A 21683-nucleotide genomic window follows, 5' to 3' on the forward strand; every position below is an offset into this window, starting at 1 on the left:
GACCTATCGAAATCACTATATTTGAGAGTCACAAGGGCTGCCTCTTGGAATGAATCTTCCCATCCCTCTTTAATGTGCTGCTAGAATTTGGTGTTTGAATGGGTGCTTGCTTTTATTTTCTGTTTTGCCTAAATGTTTCATAGCACCTAAAACACCAGATCTAGAGGTAGCATTCACACTTAGAGAAGGAAAGAAACAAATTTATCTATGTAGATAATGTAGGATCAGCACTGGAATGCAAACCATAATGTCGGCAGTTCAAACCCAACAGGTGCTTCTCAGAAACCCTATACAGGTGCTATGCAGCATTCCTTCAACAACAGTTAACATTAAGGTAATCACCAATGGCAGAACACCAAATGTAGGCTGCCTTGATTTTCGGGAAGGAGAAGTACTTTCTTCTTTTTCTTATAAGTTAAATCCCATTTCAATTAAAATGTAAAACATTTAGAGTGACCTGCCTGAGAATAGAGTCTGCCACAGGCCACGTGAGCACTGTGCTATTACCATAAATCTAACAGAAGACAGAGTGCCAGCAGTGATGGCTGCTATCCTCTGTCAGTTTCTCCCAGATCTGTGAGCTGCTGGGGAGGTCATTGCCATCTCTCATGACAGGAGGGGTTCTTCTCCATAGAGTTTGGCTGGTGATTGCCTGTGATTGCCTTCTTATGAACTGACCCCCAGTTGGATTCCAAAAACCTCAAGGGCAAGGACTGTGACTTGCTTGTCTATCTCTTCCCAGTGTTTAGACCAGGCATGGTACGGTGTTTGGGAGAAGAATGAAGCCCATCACATTCTTGGGTTTGTTAGGATTAATCTTTCCATTTTTTAATGCTTGGTGCTTCAACTCTCCAGACAGGATGGTCCTGAACACCAATATAATACTCATCTAATTAGCAACATGTAAATTGCATTTCCATGTAGTTTTGAAAGGGCAGCCTGAGTTATATGGTGTGCATTGTAGGAGGAGAGCAAGGTTGTCAGGAGCCGTTTGCCAGTTGATTGTCTTCCTGGATCCATCAGGGTCCCCAAATGATTTGGATGCCTGTCAAATTCTGCCTCACCTTCCCTGCAGCGCCTTCCGTCTCCTGCTGTGTTCATGAGGTCTTGTGAAAGATGACCATGTGTCATCCACACTGTTAGCCATTTTGCCTGTTGCTAAATCAAGGGCTCAATTCTTAGTTTCATTTACTTGACTTAGCTGCAGCATTTCACACATTCTCTCTCCTGAGGAACACTTATTTCCAGTTGGTTTCTAGATGATCAGACTCTGTTACTTTTTTCTTCTACCTCATTGGCCTTTCTCAGGCTACTTTAATATTTCCTCCTCATCTCTTAAATTTTAACATCTTCTTGTATTTATGCTCATTCTCTTGGTGATCTCTTTCAGTTCCACGTTTTATCTCCAGTCTAGACCTCTTACACGTGCATTGGCTTTCATACTTAACAGATCCAAAGTTGAGCCACTAGGCTTTCTTCCAATACTCCTTCTACTGAAGTCTTCCCAGATGCCAGGGGATGGCAGCCCTGTGTTTCCATTTGCAAAGGACAAAAACTTTGGAGTCATTTTGATTCTTCTCTTTCTCTCACACCCTACATGCATCAAGGTATTCTAAAGATGTCCATAATGTGACCATTTGCACTCCTTACCACCTCTACTGCTATCAGCCTGGCCCATAGGTAACCATTATTTGAAAGCTGGATTATGACAATAGCTTTCTGATAGGTCTCCCTGCTTTTGTACAACCACCTACATTTGATTGACAGTAGAATATACTGTGAACATGTAAGTCAGATAAGCCACTCCCCTGTGCACAACTCTCTACTGGCTCCCCATTTCACCAGAGGAGAAGCTAAATCCTTCCCCGCAGTTCCCTGCCCTCTCTGGTCTCGACTCAGCTCCAGTCCCACTGGCCTCTGCTATTCCTCTGCAAAGCCAGACTGCTCCCAGATCAGAACTTTGGTCTTGGCAGTACTTAGTAATTTCAGGTCCAGATCTTGGAGAAGAATCTGTTAACTTAAATTGAGGATAGTAAATGTCACTCATCTACAGTCCTCAGAGAAACACTGTAAAGTGGAGTTTGAACTAGCAAACGACCTTCATCACTGCGGAAGTGCCAGGACTAAACGAAACAGCCCCTGAGCAGAACACACACTGCAGCCTCATCCATTACCCACCTCTTCCCCTAGAAAGACAGCCCTCATTTATTACTTCCAGACTGGTTTCATTTTACTTAGGCTGTGTGATAAATATTGAGTTGGGAAATAAACAATATCCTTTCAAACAGAGATTTCAGAATCACTTTGCAGATTTTACACTTATTACTCTGTTTCCATATGTTTGGTTTCGGTATCATTTCTTCATTTGTATTTGTGAGCTCTTTATTGCAAATATCCTGATTTGGAGAATTCTGACAGTATTTGTTGGTGTGCTTTCATGCCTTCTTGAGAGATGTTTCCTCTCTTCCTTTTGGAATACAGTCAAATTTTGCATGCAGTATGACTTTTGCTAGAAGGAATCTTGGTCATACAATCATTTTGCAGGGAGCAGTTCAGCTCTCTGGCTATCATCCCTTATGTCCAGATTGTCTTCTCTGCAATCACTCAGCACATTACTGCAAGACTGAGATGCTTTCAACACCCTTTTTTCTCTCCCTCCACTCCTGCTCAAAACCATTTCTGTCCTCCTCTTTTCCTTCTGCCCCATGTCTTGTCCTGGTTGTCACTTCCTCCCTACTTGCCTCTGGCTTCTCCAGGTCATATATGTGGCCTCTGAATTTTCTAATCAACCATTGTTTGGGTCAAACCTTTCTCCTCCCTGTGCTTGAAAACACCATGTCCATGTCCACTTCTGCCCTCCTTCCTGTTCTTTTATCTCCTTTGTTATCCTGTCCCCACTCATTCTGCAGATCAGACTCTGCTAAGGAAGAAAGGGTAGATGTCAAAGCCACTGGCATTTATTGTCCTGAAGTCTCTGAATGATGGCATTTCTCATGTAGTCAGGAGTCTGCTCATCTTCCCTGTCTCTTCCTCTCTCCACAGCCCCTTCTACTGTTCCCATCATGCACCAGGTCAGTGCCACCATGAGGAGCATCACCCTGTCCTGGCCTCAGCCGGAGCAGCCCAATGGCATCATCCTGGACTATGAGATCCGGTACTATGAGAAGGTGAGCCAGCTCAGTTTGCAGGTTTGGGAGACTCGGGGCCAGCTACTGTTCCATGGGTGGTGTAAAGCTGAGGATATAAGGAGAGAAGTATTGAAGGAATGGTATCTAGTGATGGAGGCCAGGAGGGGCTCCCTGCAAAAGCCTCAGTTCAGCCACTTTTGCACTGACTTTCTGAGCAGTTCACTGGGCTAACACGGGCAGAAACACCCACTTTTTCACCATCACGTGGTTGCTAAGCTATCATGGTGCCACAAAACTGCCAGCTGCCCCCTGCATCTATAGATTTATTTGTAGCTTTGTAGATTGGGTGGTTTTCTAAGTTTTTGATCTTGCACCTCCAATATAAGTTTTGTTAATTTCTAAAAGATATGCACATACTATGGCATTAATATATTTATGGAGACTAGAAACATGTAAATGGAAATTTCAAAGGATGAGATAAAAACTAATAGAAATACAAATTTGTACTTTATCATTTGTGGCTGCTTTTTAACAGCTGCTGCTGGGGGTTCTGGTGTGGCGTGTGCCACCAAGGAAAGGAACCTTCTGAGTTGGTCCTTGATATCACCGCAGGGGAAGCAGAGATTCCCTCCCTCCATGGTGGACTGCAGCATTTTTGGAATCTAGGAAAATACAGTGCTTTTCACAGTAGCCCAGCATATTATTTGTAAGATCGTAAGATTCAATGCCTCCTTTTGTCAGGTGTACTATTCTGGGTATGGTAATGATCAAATTGGACAAATACTCCTACTTTTATGGAGTTTACTTCCTCACAGGAAGACAGACAATGAGCATAAGTAAGTAAATCAGATAGTCCATTAAAAGATGATTTGTGTAAAGGAAAAAAGAAAAAGCAAAGCAAGGTTAAAGGGTTCAGAATGTGAAATTTAAGGGAGGAAAAACAAGTTGCAGAATTGGACTGCTGGTGTGGCGCAGTTGGTTAATGAGCTGGACTGCAAAGTCCACTTGAACCAGGCAGCCTGCTGTTCAAGTTCACCAGCTGCTTCTTAGAAACCTTATACAGGGTCACTATGGGTCGGAACCCGACTCCATGACACTTAACAACAACAGGTTACAGAATTAAATGGAATGGTGACATTTAGCCTACTTGAGAAGGTAAGATTTTAAAATAGGCCTGTCGAAGGAGAGGCTATTGTGAAGTAAAAACCTGAGGAGAGGGACAGGCAACAGACCTGACGCATTATCAAAATTGGTGCTTCAAGAATCAGGACAGCCATGCGTATGACTGAAGTGAGACAAGTAATGGGACAGGAAGAGGTAGCCAGGGGAAGCTATTTGGGCCTTGAAGACTTGAGCTTTCCCACTAAGCAAGATGGGAAGTCACAGACTAGAAGCAGAGAGGGGTCATGGTACTCTTTTGAAAAAAGACCTGCTCTCCCTACATTCATCTAAGCCAAGGATGATGGTGATTTGAATCAGGGGGAAGTAGAGGGCCACTGAACATGAATAAATTTCCACATAGGTAAATCGAAGGTAGGGCCAACTGGTTGGATATTGGATATTGGAGGTTAGGAACTGAGCTACTAGAAAGATGTAGCCACTATGGACCGAGAAGGTGTGGGAGAGGCATGCTTGGAGGGAGAAGATGAACAGAAAAGTTCAGTTCTTTGTCTAAAATGCCTGTGGGGTGATGGGGTGGAGTTGTAGAATACTCAACTAGATGTACACACCTGGAGTTTAGAAGTGAGGACTGGGCTGTAGAGAACACTTGAATGCTGTCAGAATAGAGATGGTATGGAAATCTCTAAGTCAAGATGCAATTGTCGGTGAGTCAGTGGAATAAGAAGAGGAACAAGGCCCAAGGCACTGTTGATCAGTGAAACAGGAATGCATTAGGAAGCAGAGATTCCAGGTTCTAGTGCCGTTGTTAACTAACCAGCAGTGCAGCCATACTCAAATTATTTAACCGCTTTGGCTTACATTTTTCATGAATGTAAAATGATAGCAATTTGCTGCCCTGAAAACAGAGGGTGGATGGATCTCCAATGTAGTCTGTGAGAAGGTGAGCCCCTCAGCTATTGAGGGGGATCTTGAAAGTAAGGTGGAGGATAGAGCAATGTTCTATTCTATTTCGAGAACATAGGGGATTTTAGACAGTTAATTCAGATAATTCAGTGACTTGGGGGTAATTTAAATCATCTTAATTCATTCAAAGGGTCCTGGTGTGGTGCTATAGTATAAGCATTGGATTGCTAGCCAGAATATTAGGGGTTCAAATCCACCAGCCACTCCTTGAAACCCTATATAGGGTTGCTCTGAGTTGGAACCGACTTGATGACACTTAGTAACAACAACCATAATTCATAAAACCAAACTTGTTGCTGTCAGGTTGATTACATATCCATTGGACTTTGAATTGGAGGCCCTGGTAGTGCTATGGTTAAGCACTTGACTTCGAACTGAAAGGCTGGAGGTTCAAACCCATCCTGTCACTCTGTAGGAGAAAGACCTGGGATCTGTTCTTGCAAAGATTCCAACCTTCTGGGCAGTTCTCCTTTGTCACATGGAGTTGGAATGAACTCGGTGACACCTAACAACAACATATACTGGGTATTTTTTGTCTGTTAATAACTGTTGGACTTTCTCAGATGGTTTGATTAGGCACCGTATCTGTTTGGACTGTTTGACTACAAGTTCTCATTTTGTCACCCAAGGCGATTAACCTTTCAGTCGAGTATCATGTGTGGCCAGTATATGATGTGCTGCCAATTTCCAACAAGGTTGTATTTAGCCTCCCTTTGCACATACACATAAACTTTGAGCCCTATTGAAATAATTCGTCTCAGAATAATAATGATTTCTCCCTAGTGTGTACCAACTGAGTGACTTGGGCTTTATAAACATACACCTTTCCCCCCAGTGACCAATGTTAGTATAATTTGGTACGACTAAAGAAACTTTTGTACAAAATTATAAAACCAAAACCACTTGCCTGAGGTCATAGAGTTAGGAAATGAACCCATGGCCTGGGTGCTTTGCCCCTACAGCAAGTTGAGAAGGAGCTGGATGCGTCAGACACCACCTACTCCCCCTTATCTGATGTGACAAGGGCAGTCACTTCAATGGGCATCTACATCTGCTCAAAGGACTTAAATGCAAGCTCAGGACCAAAGTCATGGGACTCCCTTTGCCTTGACCGCTTGGTCCTCAACCCAATTCCAAGCTGCCCACAGCCTTTCCCTTTACTTCCAAACCTCCTCCCTTGAAAAACTGAGATTAGCCTCAACTTCTGATGCTAAGAAAGAAGCTAATTCTTCCATTTCAAGTCACCTCCCTTCTTTTCAGTAATTTATAATAATTATTAACAGACACACATGCACAGCAGCTGAAACACCTCAGTGAAGCATATTATTGTCCCCACCCCAGAGGACAGAATGCTTTTCTTGGGAACACAGAAGACTCTTTGCTGAAGCAATGGTTACCATTCAGTATTGTTGCTTTAGAGCGCTCTTTCATTTACGAAGTTATCAGCTCTAAATTCCATTGGCCATGTCTAATGGGTTGAAATAAAAAAGACATTAGCCTGTTAAAGTGTTTTGGTATAATAACCAAAATGATAACAATTCATCACATACTGAGTACCTATTTTGTGCCAGGTACACATATATATATTAGCTCTGATCCTTACAAGAAAAAAAAAAATCTTGAAAACAAGGTATACCCAATTTAAAGATGATGGAAACAAGTGATAGGTTAAATTACTATCCATGAAAACACAGGTATGGTAGAACCTTCCAAGCTCAATGTGAAAGGAGATGCAATCACCATTGATGCTGAAGATCTTAAAATGAGCATGACCCCTAAAACAAGAAATTGTATCTGAAATTTAAATTCATATGCTTGTGACCACAATGATTTGCCATCTTAGCCCAACGACACCCCATGCCACTGAATCCTCGTCTTTAGATGATACTAACACTGATAGCACTCAGCTGTCCCAGAATCAGACCCCAAACTCAAAGCCCGCGGTCCCTCCATCCTGCAGTACTAACTGTTTCCCAGAGATGCCCTGATCCCTTCCCTTAAGCCAGGAGTTGACAAACTTTTCCAGTGCCAGACTAGATAGCAAATCTTTTAGACTTCTGCATCATAATGGCTCTGTAGCAGCTTTTCAGCTCTGCTGTTATACCAGGAAAGGAGCTCTGGTAGCGTAGTGGTTATGAGTCAGGCTGCCAATCTCATGATCAGCAGTTCAAAATGACCACCAGTTCCATGAAAGAAAGATGAAACTTTCCACTCTCATAAAGATTTACAGCCTCAGAAATGCTAGTCAGGGTTGCTATGAGTCGAACCTACTCCACAGCACAGAACCACAACCATTATATCAGGAAAGAAGCCACAGGCAATATCTAAATGAGTGAGCATGGCTTTGTTCCAATAAAACTTTATTTACAAAATCAGGTGCCTGGCCCATGAGAGTTAGTTTGCCAACCAGTGACAGAACCCTGGGTTTTTTTTTTTTTCCTGCCCTGCATCATCCTCTTTGTTTGTGCTTGGGATACCTTTCAATATCAGCTCTGTGAACAGAATTAATGGTGCTTTGCCTCCTTCAACAGCTCATTAATAGAGTGCTCAGATGCCATCGAGCTGATAACACTCCCCAAGCCTCTACTATGTTCATCTTCTTCCCCATTTTAATACATTTCCATTCATCATTCTCTCTTGTTTACTGTCTTGTAGCACTTTTCACTCCTGGTGTCAGCGCTTGTAGGCAAACCATGGGAGGAGCATCTACATCTGCTCTGAGCTGTCTTGATGATTAAGTGCTTAGACGCTTACTTACTCTTCATAATAACTGTCTAGGCTAGGACAGGCTGCTTAGGTCTTGGGAGTTTTTACCCTTCAAATTTTAGGATTGTTTTCTCATGGCAACTCTTTCAGAGCTTGGCAATATCTTGTGCTCAATCAATTGATTCAAATAATTGGATTGAAGCATGATGTTTATCCATTCATTTAGCACCCACCAGTAGAGCACCCATGCAGTTTCAGCCCTGTGCTGTATGTTAGACATGGAGAAATAAGAGATACATGCTATCTGTCCTCAGAATCGTGAATCTTCTATCTCACACTTATTAGATCTCTCAGAAATGACAAAGAAAGGCACAGCCTTGCTCATGGCTCCCAGTCATTTGCCTGGAATTGATTAATAAATTTGTGGTTCCCCAGGACTCATTTTAATCACTGAACTTCTTAAAGAAAAAGTGTCGGCTCTGAAATGATTGTGGGTCAATGTCCCCTTCCTTAAAACCCAAATGCCAGTACATCAAAAGAGTTTTTTCGCTTTGTTTTTTCAGTAAAAATGCCACTCAACCAATGCTTCGCTTAATCTAAGCAGCACATGAGTCCCTCAGATTCTAGCAAACCCAGTTGTTTCTATACATTAGGGTGTTATCTTTATTTGCAAGGTGAGGAGGTGATTTTCAGTGTCAGATCTTCCTTCTCATGTGTGTCAAGAAAGGAACCACGAGTGTTCTAGATGGCAGCCCGCTCTAGTGGACAGTCTTCTTTCTTCAGAATCCCCGAAGAAAGGGAGGGGAGACATCACCTTCTGTTAACAGATCAAATGATGAGTACAGCAGCCCCTCCCTAGGCAGTCTTTCCCAGAGGTGAGTGGATAACCCCCCTATTAAAGTGAGCTGGAGCCTCTTTGTAACCTTCATTGGTCACTGAAGCTGGCCTCAAAACTGTGGTCCCTTACAACTGTTTCTGAGTCATTCACCACCAACGCCTGTGCCACCCACATTCAGCAGAAGCCCAGTTACTTGCAGGCTCCTGAGTCCCCTTAGACCTTGCTTTCACATGTTTTATTCAGTTCTTACTGCTCACATTTATCTATGTGGCTAATTCCTTCCATCTTTCACAACTCAACTCCTGTCACCTTCTCCCTGAGCCCCTCCCCAATCTCCTCCCCAGTCTGGAGTGGGCAGCGGCCCTCTGCACTGCTTCCCTGAGCTGGCCTCTGACAAATCACTCAGTCAACACTGTTGTCCTCACCTGCTGATTTTCCAGCTTACCTCACAAGGTGTTGCATCCTCACACTGTTCAGTACATGGTAGGTGCATCAGGAATGTGACTGCTTGCCTGCCTGCCTGCCTGCCTGAGTGAATGAATACACCTTAGTTCATCTTCACTTTTGCAAGATAGACTGTGATACATTATAAAACAATGATCATTTCTTATTAAGGAGCCCTAATGGTACCACCTGGAGTGCTGATGGTGCTGTATGTAAACATTGAAAGATAAGCACTGGATTGCTAACCATAAGGCTGGCAGTTCAAACCCACCAACTGCTCTATGGGAGAAAGATAAGGCTGTCTGCTCATAAAGATTTAGTTTCAGAACCTCTCTATAGGAACATATTTGATGGCACCTAAGGAGCTCTGGTAGAGTAGTGGTTACGAGTCAGGCTGCCAACCTCAAGTTCAGCAGTTTGAAACTACCAGCAGTTCCTCAGGAGAAAGATGAGACATTCTGCTCCTATAAGGATTTACAACCTCAGAAACCCTGTGCAGGGTCACTATGAGTCGGAACTGACTCCATGGTACTTAACAACAACAGTAGTACAACAACAGTTAAGTCCATGGCTGAACCAGAAGAGTAGTGGTTCAAACCCACCCAGCAGTCCATGGGAGAAAGACCTAGTGATCTGCTCCCATTACAGCCTAGAAAACCCTCTATAGCAGTTCTACTCTGTCACTTGGATTCACTGTGAGTCAGAATCAACATAGTGGCACCTAACAACAACAACAATTTCTTATCGTTTACTGTATTCTTTTCTCCTGGCTCAGCTCCCTCCAAGCTTCTTTCATCGTTCGACTGGAGATGTGGCTTATAGATTTCTTGTCATTGTGCTTGACCCTCATGTGTCACCATGCCACTGGAACTATAGTGACTAGAACTCAGCACAGTACCCCAGATCTGCACATGGGTCTTTGGGGTCTTCCTTCCAGTGACCCAGCAAGTTCTTCATTTCTGCTCATACCTTCATTTTCCTCAAGGATTCGTGGTACAGACAGGGGTAGGCCCAGACTCTAAACGTTTGTTTCTGTACACTTTGGGCTGCCCCAGAATCTTTATAGAGAAAAAATAAACAGAAATGATTAGAGACACTGCCAGTATATAAGAAGGGCCTGAGGGTGAAGTGTAGTGATGGACAACAGGGAAGAGATTCCCATGGGCTGAGGTGGTGAGGGAGGCCATCCAAGAAGAAGACGCCTTAGGAGATGTAGACTTAAGAAATCTATAAGGAGGGGAGTTTTTGAGACTGAAGAATCATCCTAAGCAAAGGCCTGGTGAATAAACGATGTGGTTTTCAACAAGGCAGTGGATTTGGGAGAGGGTGGGCTGGGGTTGGAAATTGGAGTTTACTTCATTATGTCTATAAACCTATGCTTAGGAATTTTGCTTTTATCTGATAACAATTTTAGGAAAGGTCGGAGAACTTTTTAGAAAACAAATTTGATATTTGTGGGAGCAGAACAGACAAGAGGCTGCAAAAGTACAAACACAAACCACCTGTTATGTAAGATTGGTCCCAAAGAGAGGAGGAGACTGAGGACACTCAAGAGGGACAGCACTGGAAAATGAGAAGCAAGAAAAATGTGCACACACCTGGGACACATTGTGCAGATAGCAGGACCTGTAGGGGCTGGGGCAGAAGGTGCTTGTGAGAAAGCAGGGCAGCCAGGAAGGTGAAGCTGACCTTCTGAGTATGTAGAACGGGTGAGGATGAAGGGCTTGCTCTCCAGGGACAAAGGACTTGTCCTCCCTGGGTGCTGGTGTAGAGGAAACCTGGACTGGACCCCCAAGGTGTAGGCAGGAGCTGATGTGGTAGTCCAGGATGGTCTTAGCCTCTTCAGCAGAACAGCCATTTGTCCAAGGATCTGAAGGGATTTGAGAAGTGTTAATAGAGCAGATAACCACCATGAGGAGTGGCCAGGGGCATCTGGAATGTGAACAAAGAGGACTCAGCAGAAGACAGACGAGGAGAGGCAGGCAGAGGGCAAATCCTGCCCAGTTGGCTTATTCTGAGGTCAGACTTGATTTTGCAAGGCTCTTACCAGATTTTATCATATTGCATATGGTATGCAATAAGGTCAGAAAAAATAAAAGTGACTCTGTGCCCCTGCCAGGTCCTAAGTAAGAATTCAGCCCTTTCTTCAGCTCCCTCACTTCAGAACGAAGCCACCCAATAAGTTCATTCTGCATTCCCTTAATCCAGACCAGACTCTGTCTGCAGTTAGAGGCATGGTCTAGGTGGTGACAACTTCTAGCAGGTCTACAGGGGCCTGGGGCTCCAGAGCAGAATGGGCTGGTGGGTGACCCCCTGGGGTGGGCTAGTGACCTCTCTGCCCCTGCTCTTTTGAAGGAACACAACGAGTTCAACTCCTCTATGGCCAGGAGCCAGACCAACACTGCACGGATCGATGGCCTGCGGCCAGGCATGGTGTACGTAGTACAAGTGCGTGCCCGCACCGTGGCTGGTTACGGCAAGTTCAGCGGCAAGATGTGCTTCCAGACTCTGACTGATGGTAAGGAGGGGCCAGTGGCAGAGGTACAAGGCAGGACATTGTGGGAGGAGGAGCCCTGGAATGAGGGACATTTCCCTTACTCTCCCACCTTCTGTTCTTGGTTCCTGGGATCTGTACTCACAGGTCAATTCCAGGAGCCTAGATCTCTAAGAAGGAAACCAAGGGATAAAATTTGGTGTGTGCATCTAGAGTCTCAAAATCTTTGAAACAACTTCACCTGTGACTCTAAATAAATCCTGCTCAGATGTTTCCAGATTGCTTCAGAAGTTTCCAGACTCTCTCCAAGGCCAGAAAGTCTGTCACCAAAAATACTTCTACCTTTGAGCTTGACTATTATTATTCTTAGTTATAATGGTCTCAGTCCTCAGAGGCCATTCCCTTTAATAGTTATGAAAATCTGATTTCCCTGCATGGGTATGGCTTTGTTCACTTACTGTTTACCTTAGCTAACCAGTTATTATGGTTCATCTATCTATGTATCCATCCATCCATCCATCCATCCATCTTTCAATAAGCTGTTTCCTGATAGTTTTCCAAATGCCAGTCTATTCCTGACCCCTTAAATAGATTTTCCTTTAGCAGTTGAATTGTAGAGGAAACAGTCTGATCTTATATAGCATTTTATTTTAGGATAGCATTCTCAGACTGGGTGCTAATAGGGTTTGAGTTTTTATATTGCCTGTCATTCTATTTTTGACAACTTTAAAATTAATTAGGAACATGTAAAAAGCAAATCATTTCATATGAAATATCAGAATACGCTTCTTTTTGTGAGAAGTTTACAAGGAGCCAGAGTGGTGGGCCTTCTAGTATGAAGACCTCATACCAAACTGGTGTCAACACTTTCCAGAGATTTCTAGCTGGTAGCTTTCACTTTGTCAGACCCCTGGAGGATTGGAGCTTACACCCATTTGTAGTTGATCATAGGTAAATTTTGCTCCTCTTTTGAGAACAGTGAGATGGGATGGAGAAGTAAGCCAGTTCCTGCAGATGAGTAATGCTCTTGGTGAGAAGTAGGCAGGACTCTGTCCCTCTCTTGGCACTTAACTTACCATCTAGATTTATGGGCACCTTGGTATTGGGACGTACAAAGAATTAAAAGTCCAAAGCTCAAAGTCTTTTGAGCACTGGTCTCTTGGCAATTCTGCTAGACAAATCAAGAAGTAACAAATTCCTCCCAAGAAGGCTATTCCTTTTACATTTGGCAGTTAAGTTTTGTAAACCCAAGAGAGGCTAGATGTAAGAGAGTGCTGGTAAATGATCAAATTAGGGAGTATTTATCTTAATGACTGAGGTTCACTCATCAGTATTAATTATACTCGATGAGGCTACAGGTCACATATGCAGCACAAAGGTAAGTCTGAAAATGCATCAGTGGTAACTGGCTATGCTTTGAACATGTGACCTCCATGTGGGACAGAACCACTGCTGTCCTAGATGTTCTTGGCAATGTTGTGCCTACCTCTGACTTAGCTGACTCAGTTTGTTTGTTTGTTTTGTGTTTTAACCATTCAGGTTTCATATTGCTTTGTGATACTTATAATTCATAATGAGTTTGTCATTCACTGTTTACTCTGGACTCTTGCTCTCTCTCTCTCTCTCTTTTTTTTTTTTTTTTTTGCCAAATTTATTTATTTTTAAAACATTCTGAAAAAATGTTTCAGCTGACAGCAACAGAAACCCTACCTAAAGTCTTTTAAATTTGATTTCTTCGGGTCTGTAGAAGTCCCTTCCCTTACTTATGACACTGAAGGATAGCTCTCAAATATGACTGTGAAGCGTAAGACTCACCCAGAAAGCCTGTTAAGCTTACAGATTCCCTGCTCAGACTTAAGAGATTCTGATTCCGTAGATCTGAGGAAAGGTCCAGGAACAGGCATGATTTATAAACAATGTCCTATGTTTCTGATACAAGGTATGTTGTTCTTGCTGCTGTTATGTGCCATCAAGTTGGTATTGACTCATAGCAATCATATGCACAACAGAATGAAACATTGCCCAGTCCTGCGCTAACCTCACAAAAGTTGTTTTGTTTGAGCCTACTGCAGCTGCCGCTGTGCGAATCCATCTTGTTGGGGGTCTTCCTATTTTTCTCCGACCCTCCACTTAACCAATCATGCTAGCCTTCTGCAGGGACTGATCCCTCCTGATAATATGTCCATAGTATGAGAGACAAAGTCTGGCCATCCTGGCTTAAAGTAGCATTCTGACTGTACTTCTTCTAACACAGCTCTATTGGTTCTTTTGGCAGTCCATGGTACTTTTAATATTCTCCTTGAAATCCACAACTCAAATGCATCAATTCTTCTATGGTCTTCCTTATTCACTGTCCAACTAAGTTTACTGAAAATACCATGGGTTGAATCAGGCACACCTTAGTCTTCAAACTGATATGTATTTGTTTTTCAACACTTTAAAGAGGTCTTGTGCCTCAGATTTGTCTAATGCAATGTGTTGCTTGATTTCTTGACTGCTGCTTCCGTGAGTGTAGATGGTTGGTCCAAGCAAAATGACATCTTGGACTTCAATCTTTTCTCCATTTATATGGATGTTATGTATTGGTCCAGTGGTGAGGATTTTTGTTTTCTTTACCTTGGGGAGCAACCCATACCAAAGGCTGTGTGGTCTTTGATCTTCATCAGTAAGTATTTTAAGTGCTTTTCATTTTCAGCAAGCAACGTTGTATCATCTGCATATGGCAGTTCTTAATGAGTCTTCCTCCAATCCTGTTGCCACATTTTTCTTCATATAGATCAGCTTCTTGAATTATTTGCATAGCATACAGTTTCAATAAGTATGGTGGAAGAATACAACTCTGGAGCACACCTTTCCTAATTTCAAATAATTTGGTGTTCCCTTATTCTGTTTGAACAAGTGCCTCTTGGTCTATACAGATTCATCATGAGCACAATTAAGTGTTCCAGAATACTCATTCTCTGCAGTGTTTTCCTTAGCTTGTCATGATCCACACAATTGAAAGACTTTGTGTAGTCAGTAAAGCACTGGTAAACATCTTTCTGGTATTCTCTGCTTTCAGCCAAGATCCATCTGACGTCAGCAATGCTATCCCTCATTCCATGTCCTCTTCTGAATCCGGCTTGAACCTCGGGAAGTTCTCTGTCAGTGTGTGGTTGCAGCCATTTTTGTGTTATCTTTAGTAAAATTTTACTTGCATGCAATACTGATATTGTCAGATAATTTCTGCATTCTGGTGGGTCATCTTGCTTTGGAATAGGCACAAATAGGGTGTCGTCCAGTCATTTGGGAAGGTAGCTGTCTTCCAAATTTCTTGGCATAGATGAGTGAGTGCCTCCAGTGCCACATCAGTTTGTTGAGAGATTTCAATTTGTAATCCATCAATTCCCGGACCCTTGTTCTTTGCCAGTGCCTTCCTTCAATGCACCTTGATGAACTTCTTCCTTCATTATTATTGAGCCTTGATCACATGCTACCTCTGGAAATGGCTGAATATTGACCATTTCTTCTTGGTATGGTGACTATATTCCTTCTATCTTCTTTTGATGCTTTCTGCATCATTCAATATTTTGCCCAGAGAATCCTTCAATACTACAAATCAAGGCTTGAATTTTTGCTTCAGTTCCCTCAGCTTTAGAAATGCTGAGTTTGAGAAATGCACTCATCTGTCAGTTTGTTGTACTTGGTGGCTTGTGTGTTGCTATTATTCTGGAAGCTACGACACCAGTATTTTAAATGCCAGCAGTGTTACCAGTGGTGGAGAGGTTTCAGCTGAGCTTTCAGATGGCTTGAATGATGAAGGCAGACTAGGAAGAAGGAGAGATGGATTACTTCTGAATATTTCTGAAAACCTTATGAATAGCGTGGAACACTGTCAGCGCCAGAATATTGAATACTAAAACACAATGAAGGGCACCAGAATATTGTCAGATATAGTGCCAGAAAATTAGCCCTTCGGGTTGGAAAGGACTCAAAACATAACTGGGGAGTAGTTACCTCCTCAATGTGGAGTTCACGATGATGACGCAAATTGAGTAAAGCCGTTGGGACTTTAACTTGCAGATGGGGCACAACTCAAAATGAAGAGAATTATTTATAAATATCCATTAGTAATTCGAACATGGAATGTACATATTATGAATCTAAGAAAATTGGAAATTGTTAAAGGTGAAATGGAACACATAAACCTCAATATCCCAGGCATTGGCGAGCTAAAAATTGAATCAGACAATCACATGTTTTACTATGCTGGAAGTGACAGATTGAACAGGAATGGCATTGCATTCACCATCAAAAAAGATATATCAAGATCTGTCTTGAAGTACAATGCTGTCTATGATAGGATAATATCTATATCCATACAAGGAAGATCAGTTAATACCACTATTGTTCAATTTACCTGCCAACCACTAAAGCTAGTGATGATAAAAATGAAGAATTCTACTAACTTCTTCAATCTGAAATTGACCATACATACAATCAAGATGTATTGATAATTACTGACAGTTGGAATGAAAATGTTGAAAACAAAGAGGAAGGATCAACAGTTGGAAAATATGGCCTTGGTGATAGAAATGATGCTAGAGATTGCATGATAGACTTTTGCAATACCAATGACTTCCTCATTGCAAATACCTTTCTTAAAACAACATAAAAGACAGCTAGCTATACATGTGGACCTCACCAGATGGAATACTCAGGAATCAAACTGACCACAGCTGTGGAAAGAGACAGTGGAGGGAGGGGGGGGGGGGGCGGGGATTGTCCATATCATCAGCCAAAACAAGGCCAGGGCAGACTGTGGAACAGATCCCCAATTGCTCATATTGCAAGTTCAGGCTGAAGCTGAAGAAAATTGAAGCAAGTACACAAGAGCCAAAATATGACCTTGAACATATGCCACCTGAATTTAGAAATCATCTGAAGAAAAGATTTGGTGTATTGGTCACTAAAGACCGAAGACCAGAAGAGTTGTGGGATGACATCACGAACATCATACAGGAAGAAAGCAAAAGGTCATTAAGAAGACAAGAAAGAAGGAAAAGACCAAAATGGATATTAGAAGAAACTCTGAAACTTGCTCTCTAGCATAAGATAGTAAAGGAAAGGGTACACAAGAGGAGGTAAAAGATCTGCACAGAAACTTTCAAACATCTCCCCAAGAAAACAAAGTCAAATAATATAATGAAATGTGCAAAGACCTGAGTTAGAAAACTGAACATGAGGAACCTCATTTTATGTATTTCTTGCCATTCACGTTATCAGTTAAAACATGAGATACTGTTTAAATTTGAATTTCACATAAACAACGAACAGTGTTTTAGAATATTAGAACTTGCAGAAGCCAGAATCTGTATAAGGCAGAAATCAATCACAGTAGGAAAACACAAACATTTTGCATTAAAATGAATGACAGAAAAGTGGTCAGACTGAACCCTGTAAAAGGCAGAAATTTTGAGAAATATGAAAAAATAAGACATTCCCATTGAGTTCTGGCTTTCATAAATTTCAGTGTATATGTACATATGCCTCATGCAATATTGTGGGCCCACTTATGCTAAAACATTATTGTTTATCTGAAATTCAGCAATCCTAATTGTGGTTGTTAAGTGCCATCAAGTTCATTCTGATCCATAGTGGCTCTACATAGAGTTTCCAGGAGCAGTTAGTGAGCTTGAACTGCCGACCTTGCAGCTCACACTGACTTTGTAGTCCAGCACATTAACTCACAGCCCCATCCCATCAATAGCATGGCTACCATATACCTGGGCAATGAAAATTAGACCCTAACATCAAGTGAAAGAATAATCATAGCCATGGTAATAACATCCGGACACACAAAGTGGTTTATATGGATGAAAGAAAAGAGAATTAATATTTGAGGCATCCATTATAAATCAGACATTGTGGGAAATACTATATTGTTGCTGGCATTAAGCTGGTTCTGATTCACAGTCACCTTATGTGCAACAGAACAAACACTATTCAGTTCTGCGTCATCCTCACAACCATTGCTATATTTGAGTCCATTGTTGCTGCCACTGTGTCAGTCCATCTTATTGAGGGTCTTCTGGTCTTCTTCTTTTTTCATTGACCTTCTGCTTTTTACTGAGCCCAAGCATAATGTCCTCTCCAGAGACTGGTACCTCTTGATAACATATTGAAAATATGTGAGATGAAGTCTTGCCAGCTTTGTTTCTAAAGTAGCATTGTGGTTGTATTTCTTCCAAGACAGATTTGTTCATTATTCTGGCAGCCCATGGTATATTAAATATTCCTCGTCAATACCACAATTCAAATGCATCAATTATCAATTCTCCTCTGGTGTTCTTTATCTGTTATCAGGCTTTCACATGTATATGATGCAGTTGAAAATACCATGGCTTGGGTCGGGTGCACATTAGTCCTCAAGGTTGCACCTTTGCTTTTTAGCACTTTATAGAGGGTATATATATATATATATATAAAATAAATTTGCCAAATGCAATACAACAGTTCCTCAGTTATCAACTATCTCATTATCTGTGTAAATTTCACATTTACAATGATAGTAAAAATTCTACTACCCAGCTATTTTGCACATTGATGATGCTAAGATCAGAGGTGGGAGTACTGCTGGCTGCGATAGTTAAGTGTCAGTATGACTGGTCCATGATTCTCAGTGGTTTGGCAGTTATGTAATGATGTAATTTGGCAGTTATGTGATACAGTTATCTTACATTTTGTGATCTGATGTGCTCGTCCTCCGTTCTCCCATAATGCTCATTTTCATGTCAAGATATATAGTGTGTATAATCTTTGGAAGCTACCACAACAATAAATAAGGATTTGGCATGTTTACTTTTTTTGACTCTTGCTTCCATGGGTGTTGATTGTGAATCCAAGTAAAATGAAATCCTTAATAGCATCAATATTTTCTCTATTATTTATAATGCTGCTTATAGGTTCAGCTATGAGGATTTTTGTTTTATGTTGATGTATAATCCATGCTAAAGGCTATAGTCTTTGCTTTTCCTCAGTAAGTACTTCAAGTCCTCTTCATTTTCAGCAAGTGCGGTTGTGTCATCTGCCTATCATAGGTTGTTAATCAGTCTTCCTTCAATCCTGGTGCCATGTTATTCTTCATATAGTCCACTTTCTCAGATTATATACTCAGCATACAAACTGAATTATAATACTTTTTCTTCTCGAAACACCCTCTGAAATTCTCTGTTCAGTTCTTTTAAGTCTTTATTTCTTCCTTTCACTTTTGCTACTCTCTGTTCATGAGCAAGTTCAAGTCTCTTCTGACATCTATTTTGATCTGGTCTTTTCTTTTTAATGACCTTTTGCTTTCTTTGTGCATGGTATCCTTAATGTCATTCCACAACTTGTCTGAACTTTTGGCATTAGTAGCAAATGCATCAAATCTTGAGGTGATCTTTAATGTCAAGCGGGATATACTTAGGGTCTTAATTTGGCTCTGGTGAACTTGTTTTAATTTTAACTTGAATTTGCATATGAGAAACTGATGGCCTGTTCTGCATTTGGCCTTCTCCATTGACCATTTTCACAGAAGTAGTCAATTTGATTCCTGTGTATTCTGCCTGACACGGTCTATGTGTATGTTGTTGTTTGCTTCCTTCTTGTTGGTCATGACGTATATCAAATCTATACACAACAAAATTCCACACTATCTGGTCCTGCGCCATCCTCACAATTGTTTGTATGGTTGAGTCCATTGCTGCTGCCACTGTGTCAATTCGTCTCCTGGGGGTTGGAGGGGGAGTCTTCCTCTTTTTTTGCTGACCCTCCAGTGTACCAAACATGATGCCCTTTTATAGGTACTGATCCCTCCTGATAACATGTCTCATGTATGAGAGATGAAGTCTCACCATCCTTGCTTCTAAAGGAGTATTTTGGCCGCACTTCTTCCAAAACAGATTTGTTTGTTCTTCTGACAGTCCGTGGTACTCTTAATATTCTCCTCCAAATCCATAATTCAAATGCATAGATTCTTCCTTCATCTTCCTTATTCATTCACGTGTATAGTTACCATATATATTGCTGAAAGATGGTATTTCCAATGAATAAATGGCATGATAGAATTTAGCAAGATCCACCAACACTCTGGCATCACTTCTGTCATCAAGCGCATATTTTCCAACTACTGGTCCTTCTTCACACCCAAGTTTCACATTCTAATTACCAGTAATTATCATTGAATCTTGATTGCATGTTTTATCAATTTCAGACTACAGAAGTTTGTTAAAAAAAAAAATTATCTTTGCCATGAATAATTGGTTTACAAATTTGAATAATAGTCATATGAATTAGTCTTCCTTGTGCATATGAATATTATCCTGTCACTGGTGGGTCGTAATCCTCCAGGGTTGATCTCAAAATGTTCTTTTTGACAAGGAATGTGATACTGTTCCTCTTGAGTTTGTCAATCTTGGCATAGTAGACCATATGACTGTCTGATTCAAAATGGCCCAAAGTAGACCATTTCAACTCATGAATGCCTAGAACACATATGTGTTCCTTTTCATTTCTGACAACATCCAATTTTTCAGATTCTTACTTTGTACATTCCATGTTCTGGTTATGAATGGATGCCTGCAGCTGTTTCTTCTCATTGACTTGTATCACATCAACAAATGAAGGTCCTGAAAGCTTTACTCCATCTATGTCATTAAGGTTGATTCTACTTTGAGGCAGCAGCTCTTTTCCAGTCAGAATTTGAGTGTCTTCTAGACTAAGGGGCTCATCTGCTGCCAGTATTATCAAATAGTGTTCTGCTATTTATAAAGTTTTCACTGGCCAACTTGTTTTAGAAGTTGATCATCAGGCATTTCTCTAACTCTGTCTTAATCTGGAAGCTATGCTGAAGCTTTTCCTAGCCAGAATAAAAAAAAAAAAAAAATTGCACATGAAGAAAACCCGACAAAATTTGTGCACAGAAAAAAAAACAACAACAAAAAAAAGCCCACTAGTAAGGATTCCTGGTGTGGCACTGTAGGATAAGCACTGGACTGGTAACTGAAAGATCAGTGATTCAAACCCACCAGCATCTCCTCAGAAACCCTATATAGGGGCACTGTGGGTCAGAACTGATGTGATGGCAACTAACAACAATAGCCCCCACCTAGGCTGAAGTGGTCTTTATGATCGTAAAACCTGGTTATCAGCTTCTTTGCTATCTATTTGGCACTTCCTCAGGTATGACAGTATGATTCTTTACGTGTGCAATTTCGGTGTGGGCTTTTTCCATGTGGACTTTTTTTTTTTTTTTCCATAAAACCAAAGCCTGTATACCACAGGTGACCATGCTGCTGTTTGATATACCAGTGACATAGCTCCCAGCATCACAGCAACACTCAAGCCACCACAGTTTAACATACTGACAGATAATCCCCCCCACCCCACCCCCACCACAGATAAGGAATCTGAGGGTTACAGAGACTGAATAATTTGTCCAAATCACAGTGCAGAAAAGGCAGGGTTTGAATGGGCTCTCATCTCTTCTGTAACCCCTGCACTTGCCTCATAGAACAGCATGGTTTTAACCAGGTCTTTGAACTGGTTCATTCCCGTTTGACCCCATTTATAATTTGTATTTCCAGTTTTACAAGAAACCCAGGTGATTCTTATGTCCTGATTTGAACCCTGACAAATCTCTGGTTCTTCTTTGTGAGCAGGAGCTTTGAGAGTGGTGGGCCATTTCTCAGGTGTTTCTTCAGCCTCCACAGCACCTGGTGCTATGCTGGCTGTGGATACTCTTTAAATATCTGCTCAGTGACTCTGTTGAATATGCAGCATTTCAAGTGCTTCGTGTTTTAGAAGACCTTTCGACAGTGGGTGTCTTTCCCTTCCATTCAATGTATTCTTGTCATGACTCACAGTCCTTTGAGAGATCTTCAAAGCACGGAGATGTTGGTTGGAGTCATCAGCCCTTAATTCTGAGATTCTCTGTCCCTGCTGTTTAGGTTTTATTGTTGTCATTGTT

General features: G+C 41.6%; 1 protein-coding gene across 1 annotated transcript in view; it reads left to right on the forward strand.

Annotated features, from left to right (window-relative positions):
• EPHB1 (EPH receptor B1) overlaps nucleotides 1–21683 on the forward strand; it is a 743041-nt gene that overhangs the window by 542649 nt on the left and 178709 nt on the right. The window contains exons 6-7 of the mRNA XM_006846598.1: nucleotides 3043–3167; nucleotides 11557–11719. Coding sequence (XP_006846661.1) covers nucleotides 3043–3167; nucleotides 11557–11719 — 288 coding nt within the window. The remainder of the gene's footprint in view (nucleotides 1–3042; nucleotides 3168–11556; nucleotides 11720–21683) is intronic.

This window comes from Chrysochloris asiatica, unplaced genomic scaffold (genome assembly GCF_000296735.1).
Source record: "Chrysochloris asiatica unplaced genomic scaffold, ChrAsi1.0 scaffold00028, whole genome shotgun sequence".
NCBI lineage: Eukaryota > Metazoa > Chordata > Mammalia > Afrosoricida > Chrysochloridae > Chrysochloris > Chrysochloris asiatica.